At 34.8% G+C, this 12257-nt stretch overlaps 1 protein-coding gene across 1 annotated transcript in view; it reads left to right on the forward strand.

Moving 5' to 3' along the window:
* Nucleotides 1–292: 292 nt before the first annotated feature.
* Nucleotides 293–12257, forward strand: part of LOC143586208 (uncharacterized) — a 33498-nt gene continuing 21533 nt past the window's right edge. Inside the window, exons 1-2 of the mRNA XM_077067807.1 lie at nucleotides 293–406; nucleotides 2350–3000. Coding sequence (XP_076923922.1) covers nucleotides 377–406; nucleotides 2350–3000 — 681 coding nt within the window. The 5' untranslated portion in view covers nucleotides 293–376. The remainder of the gene's footprint in view (nucleotides 407–2349; nucleotides 3001–12257) is intronic.

The raw sequence follows: 12257 nt of genomic DNA on the forward strand, positions 1-12257 counted from the left end.
ACAGCCTAGAAACCAACAACAATACCAGCAGAATGTGCATAGAAACAACAACCAGCATAACTTCAACAATAACCAAGGCTTCAATTCCAGCAACAACAACTTCCATCCAAACAACAACTTCAATCCTAATTTCAACAACCACTATCAGCCTCAGATGAACAACCAGCAGGCTATGAATCAGAATCAAGTATATCAAATGAACAACAATCAGAATCAAGCTGTTCAAAACCCTGCAACTAGCAACATTCCAACAAACCAAAATCAATCTAGAAATCAAGGCAATGTGGCAGTAACTACTCAGCATGAGGGAAGCTTTGACTGGAGTAACCATGAGGAAGATATAGCAGATGATATCAGAAGAGCTAATGTGGCATTCATGGCCATAGACTCTGCATCTTCATCTAAGGTACATTCTGATCCTAATGCTGATTTACCTAAACTTGTCAATGAATTAAAAGAAAAGATTGGTAAGCTGGAAAGTGAGTGTTTTAAGAAGCAAAGCATTATCAATGCTTATAAGAGTGAGATTGTTAGTGAGGAAAGATAGAAAAGTTTGGAAGAGGATTGTATGAATAGCTATAGATCTCAGACAAGATTCACAACAGAAATTAGTGGGTTGAAGAAGATGGTGATAGATGAAAAGGTGCTGGATACAAAGCTGCAAACTGAAAATGAATTCCTAAAGAACTTAGTTTCAACTGGAAACATTTGTTGAATTCTGAATAAAGTAAAAGAAGATGAAAAGTACAAGGCTGTCCCACCACCATTCAACAACAACTTCATGCCAAAAGTTGACAAAGAAAAAAAGAGAAGTGCTTATTTACAACAATTCAAAGTTGTGTTTCAAGACAAAGAAGATGTTGCAGATTTGTACAAGAATGTTGAGGTGAGTGAAGATGGTGAATTTGTTATGAAGAAAGAAATGAAAGAGGAAAAGTCAATTGGAATTCAAGTCTCTGAAGATGACTTTGATTCAGATGAGTTGGATCAAGATGATCTGAGTGATTTGAGTGATCAAATTATTGAAAAAGAAATTCAAGCTGCTAAAAAAGGAAGAAAATATAGAAAGCCTGAATCTGTTGATCAACTTCCAAAGTATCCTCCAGTTACACATAAAATGAAAAGAATGAATGAGCATATGAAAAGAGAACATGTTTCTTTTGACATTGGTGAAAAGAAGAATGTGTGTTACAATGCTGTCAAACCTCCAAGCAAAAAGTTTTTGGAAAAATTAGAAAAGAACAAGAAAAAGAAGGTAAATAAGGAAGAAATGGAAATAGAATATATTACTCCTATTTATCCTATCTTTTCAAGTGTTGAAGACTTTGATGTGGGTGAGGTAGAAACTGTTGAGGAATATGAAAGAAGGAAGTCAAGATATAGAGAGAATAAAGATGATCAACCACTGAACTTGAAAAAGGTTGTCTTTGTTAAAGGGAATGTTAAAAGAAGTGACATCAGAATGGCTGAGTTTGTTCCATTCTCAATTGATTTTGACAATCTGAAAAACAAAAAGACAATTGGTGTAAGAGAACCCAAACCAAGTGAAAGATTCAGGAGACCAAAAGAACATGAGATGTTCAAAAGAAAGGTGTGGTGTAGAAAGTGTGATGAATATGGACACCATACTGATTCATGTAATGAGAGACTCAAGTTTCAGCCATTTCATGTCCCAAATGGAACAAAGTTTGGTCAAGACTTTGTTTTGTACAAAGAGAAGTATGCCATGTATTTGCGAAAGGGAAATGTGAATAGCATAGAGACAAGAGTTGAAGTAAAGGCTGAGACAAAGAAGAAGATGCAAATGACTGAGAATGAAAGAAGAAGTAAATCACCTCAGAAGCAAAAGCAGGTGATAATGGAGAACCATTCATTGAAATTTACCAAAAATACTCATTCAGTCAAGTCTGATGAGTCACAAGAATCATCAGGCAGTGAGAAATCAAGAAGAAAAACTGTATATCAAAGAAAGAAACCAGCTGTACTCACTGGTGATGAAAAGTTCTTGTTAAAACATGGATATAAACCACAAGGTTTCACTTGGAAACCTAGAACTGAAGCTAAAGTTGAAGCTGTGACTGATGTAAGAGACTTCTCAGAAACTAAGGACTATGTCTTACAAGAAAAGAGAACTGCCTCAGTTGAGCTTGACAATTCAGCTTCATTTGTAAAGACACCAAGAGAGTGTGGTTATGAAACTGACCATTCAGACAACTTGGAGATCACTCATGAAGAACCTGAACCTACTACACTCACTTCCCAAGCTGCCACTGAAATTGACACTGATAAGTTGCAAGTTGAAGAAGCTTGCATCTCATCACCGAACTAACCAAATTTCTCTTTGTGCAGGAACAGGCCACTCCTTTGAATGATATATGGTATATGGATAGTGGTTGTTCTAGGCACATGACTTGTGACAAGAGGTCACTTGTGAATTATGTAGAGAAGTATGAGGGTCCAGTTGCCTTTGGGAGTGATGAAAATGGTGGAAAGATTGTAGGTAAAGGGATATTGACAAATAGGAAGGTGTCTTTTGACAATGTCTTTCATGTTGAGGGACTACAATACAATTTGTTGAGTATATCTCAAATGTGTGATAAGGGTTACAAAGTCAGTTTTGATGATTCTCATTGTTTCATCTTAAAACCTAAATTTGTGATCCCACCTGAAATGATTATGATGATGGCACCAAGAAATGGAAACTTGTATGAGTTGAATATGAAAGATGCTATTTCAAGAGGTGGTGCATGTTTTGTTTCCAAAGCCACTGAAAATGAATCTAAATTGTGGCATAGGAAGTTGTGTCATGTGAACTTGAAGAATATGAATAGACTGGTCAAGGGTGAACATGTGATTGGTTTACCTACAAGAGAATTTAAGTTAGATGATCATTGTGACTCATGTCAGAAGGGAAAACAAAACAAGTCTACTCATAAGACAAAGCTCATCAACTCAATTGATCAACCACTTGAGTTACTTCACATGGATCTTTTTGGTCCTGTGAGTGTGCCACGTATTGGAAATAAGAGATACTGTCTGATGATCATTGATGACTATTCAAGATATAATTGGGTTTATTTCCTAAGTACCAAAGATGAGACTGCTGAGTTGATTAAGGGTTGTGTTACAATGATTGAAAACAAATTGAATAAGAAAGTGAAGATGATGAGAAGTGACAATGGTACTGAGTTCAAGAATGGAGTTATGGAAGAATTTTGTTCTCTGAAAGGAATAATGCAACAATTTTCAGCTCCAAGAACTCCTGAACAAAATGGTGTTGCAGAAAGGAGAAACAGAACACTATAGAAGCTGCAAGAACCATGTTGGCTGATGCTAACTTACCTGTCACATTCTGGGCTGAAGCAATCAACACTGCTTGTTATGTTCAGAACAGAGTGCTTGTGAACAAAAGGGATGATAAAACTCCTTATGAGATTTTCAACAATAGAAAGCCTTACATCAAGTTTCTCAAGCCCTTTGGCTGCAAATGTTTCTTATCGAACACTAGAGACTATTTGAACATGTTTCAAAATAAGTCACTAGACTGTTTTTTTGTTGGATATTCTACTCACTCAAAGGCATACAGAGTTTATGTGAAAGATCATATGAGTGTGATAGAGTCATCTGACATTATTTTTAATGAGAATCAATTCAATACAGTCAGTGGTGCAACATGGCTGTTTGATCATGAAAAATTAATAAAGTCATTCAAGATTTATTCTGAAGACTTTGATGATACATTCTACAAGACCAGTTGTGACATTCATGACAAAACGAGGTATACTATATTCATTACGTAACAAGTAAACGATAAATCGGTTAATTCGTAGTGCTTAAACGAGTAACCGACCGATACTAATTATGACCCGTATACATACTGAGGGGTCATATACGAGTTATATATATGTTATAGACTAACATATTGATATTTAGGCCTTAGTACGTTTAAAACTCTTTAAACGAAAAAGGTTTCGTTTATCGATACGCTATAAGCTTAAACGCAATCGTTAATATCAAAACAAGCATTGTAGCATCCGTTAAGCCGAAAAAGATTTATAAAACACTTATATGACATGTTCTAAGCAATCCGTGAAAATATTTTGGAATTTTACAACGAGTCAGTACGTTTTTCTTATTTTACAAAAATAAGCTGAAAAACACTCGTTTTTGCGCTATTTCTCACACCCGAATTAATTTTCTTGCGAAAAACCGAACCCGAACTAAATTTAAAGTGGGCTTTTCATGTTTGGGCTTGTATGATTAGAGAAATGGGCCAAAACAGCCCATTAAGGGCCTCCAAGGAATCCCGATCGGAACAGCCCTCCACACTACACATTTATTTTTTTTATAAAACTTCATTCTTAAGCTATTGTTATTCATTTTAACATATAAACTTTTGAAGTCCAAAGCAGCTCCAGCTCTGCTCTATCTATCTTCCTTCAAAAACTCTAGGTATTTTGATTATTTCATCATTTTTAACTTGATTTCATTAACTATGATTAACATATAAACATGTTTTAGTTAGTTTTAAACATGTTTAACCATCCAAAAACCCTAAAAATCAAGTAAAACCATGTTTTGATGTTAAACATGTTTACAAACCAGGAACATATACTTTTTTGGTCAAAAACGCGGATTAGAACATGAATACAACGTTTTTACGGTTAGAAAGTTCGGTTTGAACCCAAAACCGAAACCCTAATTATCAAGGCTGTTACATGGATGATTTATGCTTGGTTTGATGTTATATGATATGTAGATATACTGAGTTTGCAACCCGAGACCCGGATAGTCGTTTAAGCTAGCAAAATTCATCAAAAACCGACAAGGTAAACCCGTAACACTCGTTTAGGGGCTGTTTAGTATTAGGTTGTGACGTGCTTGTTGTTAGCTTGTGAAAACTTGCAGGGACATTAGGGATCATATAAATGAGGCCCTGTTCAAATTTGGTAATTTTTCGATAAACGGAGAATATTTGGTGAATTTATTCCCGTTTATGAGCGTTTATTTGGGAAAAATAGCTAAACATATTTAAAAATTATGAAACTTGGTTTTGGAGTTTAATATGGGATGGTAAAATTACTGGTAAAGTTTGGGAATCATTGGAAATGCCTAAGTATGGTTTGTGCAATCATGGCTTAACCGAATTTTAACAGCCGAAAAACGCACAAAAAGACATTTTGTCAAAAGAGTTAGGTTCTGGAAATTTTGAAGGGGCTATGTAATAACATTGAAGTCATTGGTAAAAATTATCAGATTTTTCGGAGGTCGTTTGATATAAACGGGCCATTTATTACACGATTATAACCTATTAAATGAATTTTTATAAATAAATAAATAATCATAAAATTTCTGAAAATATTTTTATAAAATTCTCCATGTCTTAATGTATTTTTACAAAAATTTACATAATTTATATATAAGTACATATTTAGTTATGATTAATCAAAGATTTAAATTATAATTGTTTTAACGAAACCGGCAGTTTTGTGTTTAACGGACTGACTGGTATGTCAAAATGTCAAAAGTGGTCAAAGATCATATTTTTGAATGATATTGATAAAAACGAACTTTTTACAAGAATTCCGGACAATTCGGGTGGATTGTGCGCGTTTTGTATAATCAAACCCGTGTGAAAACGGAAACGAGCCCTGCAATCAAACCAGACACCGAAACCTTAAAATTCTTTCATAAATCAAATTATTTTATCAATCAATATATTTACTTAAGTTTTATGTGATCTTACCTAATCCCGAAACGTATAAACGATCAACTGAGCTAGGCTCAGGAAACGATGAAACTGAGCCAAATCCAGTTTTAAACATTTCATAGTATACAACGTCACAATCTAAGACTATGGTCATGTTCTGGGCCTAACAGCTATACCCAGATTATCTATACAGCCCGACTTAGCTTGAACACTGTACTAGTATTAACGATACGATACCGTTTATAGGAATCAGACTATAAACGAGACATCTGACTATTTGATACGTGATTTCTGTGCGAACTACGATAAGGTGAGTTTCACGACCCCCACTTTCTAAACTGTTTTACGAACTTTTGGGGTGAAAAGCATGTTTACATAAACTGTTATACTTGAAAACGTGTGATGATGTGGATTATCTAAGTACTAACACTTGACAAGTCCCCACAAACACAAGTGATTAACTTCGTGCCGGTGGCGTGTGGATAGTACTATCGGTTTGACAAACCCAACTGTGACAGAGCCGGTGGGGTAAGCCGGAACATATGTAAAACCAGTTGCACATTGTCATTATATATTTACATACTGCTATGTGGTGTTAGACATAGTACATACTTGGGGCAAAATGGCTGTTAAATGCCAACGGGAGCGCATGGGCAGGAGAGGCCATGCAGTATAGCTCGTTTCGGTTTCACTTGTGACTTAGTATAATACATCATACACATACATGTACACATACATATACACAGACATATATACATACACACTGTAAACTTTACGAATTCGTGAACTGATTTCATTGATACTCGTGAAACTTGAAACTCACCAACTAGACGTAGTTGACCCGTTTTAACATGCTTTTCAGGTAAAGCAAAAGTGGAATGATTTGCTTACATGCTTGGTGTTAGGAAGAAAGTTGAATAGCTGTGAATAGACGCTGATATAATACTGTGTAAGAAGCTCGTAAACCGGTTATGTGTTTTTCTCATCTAGTTTGTAAACTTAGTACCAACCCATGTATTATGATGTAAATTAGTTTATGAATTTCTTTATAAACAATGTTGTTGATACCAGTATTATCTGTTACATTCCCGTATTACGCTTCCGTAACTACCTAGTCGGGGTGTGACACCAGTGTACTTGAAGAAGATAAGAAGAAAGAACTGGACTTGGAAGAATTGTGGAAAAAGGTTACTAGGAAAGAAAAGGAATATACTTTTGTGAATAGCTCCTCAAACAATGACATTGAACAAGATCAGGAAATGACAAGTCAAGATAGTCCTTATGTACAAAATGATCATGTTCATAATGGGAGTGACATAGGCAACAAAACAAATGATGAAGAAGCTGCAACAACATCAAGATTTCAAGACTTATTTCAAAGTTTGAATCTGGGAAACAATGGTACATCTACTTCAGGACAAACCAATGATGAAGCACCAGAGTTTCATGTTGCAGAAGCTGATTTGATCATTGAAGAACCTGAATCAATGAAACAAATCTTGACACAAATTTGTCTACAAATATGATAATACAAACTCCTACTGTTGAAAAGAATCATCCTGCTGAAAAATATCATTGGTGACTTGCATGAAAGAGTAACAAGGAGTCATTCTGAGATAGCTAACATATGTCTGTACTCTTGCTTTCTATCCCAATTAGAACCAAAGAATATTGCTCAAGCTTTAAAAGACAATAGTTGGGTAGAAGCAATGCAAGAGGAATTGGCCCAGATTAGAGATTTACATGTATGGGATCTTGTAGACAAGCCACATGATAGATATGCAATTTGAACCAAATGGGTTTTCAGAAACAAAAGGGATGAAAGGGATTTGGTGATTAAGAACAAAGCTAGACTTGTAGCACTGGGATGTCTTCAAAAGGAAGGGATAGACTTTGAGGAAGTGTTTGCACCAGTTGCAAGACTGGAAGCCATAAGGATTTTTCTTGCATATGTTGCCTCAAAGAACATTAAAGTATTCCAGCTTTGTATCAAATCTGTATTCCTTAATGGAAAGATTGATGAAGAAGTGTATGTTGCTCAACCACCAGGTTTTGAGGATCCTATGTATCCGAACAAGGTGTATAAGTTAAACAAAGCCCTTTATGGATTGCATCAGGCTCCTAGAGCATGGTATGATGAGTTATCAACTCATTTACTTGAAAATGGCTTCACAAGGGGAGCCATTGACAAGACACTCTTCTACAAAAGACAAGGGTCAGATTTGCTGCTTGTACAAGTCTATGTTGATGATATCATCTTTGGATCCACAGATGAAAATATGTGTTTGGAGTTTGAAGAGGTGATGAAGTCCAAGTACAGCATGAGTTCCACGGGTGAAATGAATTTCTTTCTGGGACTGCAAGTTCAAAAAAAGGATGAAGGAATCTTCATTCACCAAGCTAAGTATGTGCAGGACATTTTGAATAAGTTCAACTGTCATGATTACAAGGCTGCCTCAACTCCAATGGACACCAAAGAAAAGATGATAGCTGATGAAAAAGGGGAGTCAGTTGATGAACATGAATACAGAGCCAAGATTAGATAACTGATGTATCTGACTGCAACAAGACCAGATATCATGTTTGCTGTTTGTGTATGTGCTAGGTTCCAATCAAACCCAAAAGTCTCCCACATGAATGCTGTGAAAAGAATATTCAGATATTTAAAGGGAAGTCCAGACTTAGGGATTTGGTATCCAAAGAACCAATCCTTTGATCTGATTGCATATACAGACAGTGATTATGATGGATGCAATATGAGTAGAAAGTCAACATCAGGAGGATGCCAGTTTTTGGGTGAAAGGCTAGTGTCATGGCAATGCGACCACAGTGTTAATCTCCACTGCAGAAGCTGAATATGTTGCTGCATCTGCCTGCTGTGCACAAGTTCTCTGGATTCAGAATCAGATGCTGGACTATGGTTTGAACTTTCTAAACACCACTATTCTCATTGATAATACTGCTGCATATTTTACTGTTAATAATCCTGTGCAACATTCTAAGACTAAGCACATTGAAATCAGACATCACTTCATCAGAGATTGAAGTGAAAAAGGTTTGATTGAAATGCAAAGAGTTGATACAAGTGATAATCTGGCTGACCTATTCACCAAACCACTTGATAGAACCAGGTTCAACTTTCTTTTGAAAGCCCTGGGAATGATCAACTCTGATGAAATCTGATTAAGGATGTGTGCTTGGTTGTGTACCTCTATGTGCTACTTGAATATTTTAGAAGAGGTCACACATGTTGAATATGTTGCTGAATATGTTGCTGAATATGCTGCTGAATATGTTGCTAAATATGTTACTGAGTATGTTCTATGCTATATGACTTAACTGTTTCTATGTGTGTCTCTCTGTGATAACTGTTTATTTTCTTAGAGATTACACATATTGAATATGTTTCAACTGAATGTTGATTGAATATGTTTTGATTATGTCACTGTTTTTGAAGTTAACTGATAGGTGGTTAAGTAACTATCTGTGCAATTTGTTTGACACTGATGATAATTCTTGACTATCATGTTAACTGATCTGATGTTATGATAATTAGTTTGATCTGATTAGGTGAGATTAATTTCTTATATAATGTCATGAGTAATCACATGTTTATGGTTACTTGAATATGTTCTTAATCTGATCTTCTGAAGTTGTTAAGATAGAATAGACATTGAATGTGAGTACAGTCTGTTTTTCTTGATGATGAAAGAATGATTAAGATTTGAGTATGTGATGCAACTGTTTATGTCAAAATGTGTTTTATGACAAAATTAAGTGATAAAATGAATTTTCTAATGAATTTTGCATAAATACTATATTTTGGTTAAAACATGAGCAAGTTGATTAATGGTGTGGAGATATGATAAGATTATTCAGTTCAAGCTTTTAAGAAGCTTAAAAGAAGGATTTTTATAGGGAAAGGTCTCAAGTAGTTATTTTTGCTGAAAATTATGTCATCTGCCCAATTGGAAGGACATGCACTTGTGTATGTTTGGTCCTTAAATCTTTATAGATTCAAAGGATAGCCATTGACCTGAAAACTGAATGCATTTGGGGCAATTATGACTTGTTTCTTATTTCTTCACTTAAAACTATGTCAATAACTCTGACTTTGACAGGACATATATTCACATGTATGTTTGGTCTTGTTGACCACCTTTGGTCAAACAGGATAGCAATTAACCTGACAATGAAGTGGTATTGGGTGATTGAATATTAAACTGTTTATTTGGGAAATGATAGTACATTGACTACTTAGCTGATCATATGGAATTAATAGGCTAAAATGGCCTTAGTATAGTCATTAACATGTATGGTTGCTTTCCCATGATGATGTAAACTCCAAGGTGATATAAACATAATGGATATGCTAATCTTTATGTGGAGATGCATAGTTGTTTTGCATGTCTCAAGATAGATCTCTCCGAATGATATGGCAGAAAAGTGATTACCCAGTCATACATAAGCATGTTGTTTTTTGGTCAACCAAAATGAAACAATTTTTAATTATGACAAAGAACATGCTTTAAGAGAATTTGAGAAAATATCAAAAACAAGGGGAAGAATGAATAAATCAACCAAAAGTTGACAAATGTTTTAAATATTTTATCAAACAAGAGGGTTACAACAAGAACTACAAAGATGTTGACAAAATCTGTCTCATCTTGAATGAAAGGCATGTTGCTAACTGTAAGTCCAATGTTCAACCTCTTTACATGTTTGAATATCAAAAGTCCAAAAATACAATAAGTTCTGTCATAAAAAAACCATTTTTGACCAAATACAGGAGGTTGGAGTCAAATTGGGGTGATATGGGGAAAGCCAAATAAGCTTTGAGAAGAGATATGAGGCATCAGAGCACAGTGTTGACCATTAATGCTTTATGCTTTAATTGAACCTTAATCATATCACCAAAGAGATGAAAATCATGCTAAGTATATACCTGCTGTAAATCTATCTAAGTTGTCATAATAATGCTGAGAGTGAAGTATTGAGAAAGCTACTTAGTCAATAGGATCCCATTCCTGAGATCTTTTCAGTTTATAAAAGAAATTGCTTTGAAGTGAAGTATAACTGAAATTTGATCACTTAATGCACCATTTGCTCCTAAACTATGCTCTGAAATGATACATAACTTAGAAATGTCTTTGAAAAGTGGTTTAAGTCAAAAAGTGTTGCATTTTGCCAAAAAAGGCTGAATATGTAAGTTCGAGTAAGGTTTGATGATTTATAACCTTCTCGAGCACAAACTGTTTGAATATGTATTTTCGGGTAAGGTTTAACCTTTTCGAGTACAAAACAGTTGATTATGTCTGAATATGTATGTTCGAGTAAGGTTTGATGATTTATAACCTTCTCGAGCACAAACTGTTTGAATATGTATGTTCGGTTAAGGTTTAACCTTCCCGAGTACAAAACAGTTGTCTATGTTTGAATATGTTAAGGTTTGACAGTTTTCAACCTTTCCTAGTAAGCTTAGTCATTTCTGACTAACCTTCTGATTTTCGAGCATACTTTGAAGTGTTTACACTTTTCGGGTAGAGTACACTGTTGCACTCACTATCCCGAGTAAGCTTGAAGTCTTGAGATAATTATGTGTTGAAATAGCTATCTTTTAACAAGAAATTCTTGTTTCGAGCAAGCTATGCAAGTTATATGCTAGTTTCGAGTAAGCTATGCATATTATATGCTGATTGTGTTTCCAATCAAACTTTGTGAACTTAAGTGAGTACACCGAGTAAGCTTTGAGTGAATATGTTGTTGGGAAAGACTTGTTAATCTTTCCAGGCAAGCTTAGATGTTACTGTTTAAGTTTGTCTTTTTTCGGGTATGGTTTGATATGATAAGTTCCCTCGAGCAAGGGCATACCTGATGATTGAATGTGTTTATCCTAGCAAGCTTAGTGCTAACTTAGGATTTTCTAGCAAGCTCTATGAAATTTTAGACTATAGCACACTTAAATGTTTATGTGTTTAATTTCATTCCGAGCATGCTCTGTGATATGTGTGTTTATAATTTCTTTGAAATTACAAGTGTTTTCAGGCAAACTTTGTTTACCGAGCACACTTTATATTTCGGGTACACTTGTGTTCCTTCAATATACTTGGTAATTTTCAAAACTTTAACATTCCGAGTACACTGTCTGCTAGAATTTCTTTTCGAGCACATTTTGTACTATATGAAAGTTATTCGGGTATACTTTGCATAAGTTTGTTGTCCGAACACACTTTACATTTGAGAGAGTGCTCTAGCACACTATGTATACAAGCATACTTGAATGAATGCGTTGATTGAATATGTTAGTTAATATGACAAAATGTGATTATGATTTTTAGGGTTCATGCTAGATGAGTTTAATTTGAATTTGAGAAATCTTTGTGAGGATCTTAATTGATTTTTAGTGAGAATGTTTATTTGATAACTATATTTGATTATTTTTTCCTTGTGATTAATTTCTCAAGAAATCAAGTATTTCGGGTAAGCTTTCTTCATTATGTCTTAACTTTAAATTAATTTACTTGATCGAGCATGGTTTAAATAGAGA

Source organism: Bidens hawaiensis, unplaced genomic scaffold, assembly GCF_021521415.1.
Source record: "Bidens hawaiensis isolate Kalapana, Puna unplaced genomic scaffold, B.hawaiensis_p1.1 tig00034474_1, whole genome shotgun sequence".
Classification (NCBI taxonomy): Eukaryota; Viridiplantae; Streptophyta; class Magnoliopsida; order Asterales; family Asteraceae; genus Bidens; species Bidens hawaiensis.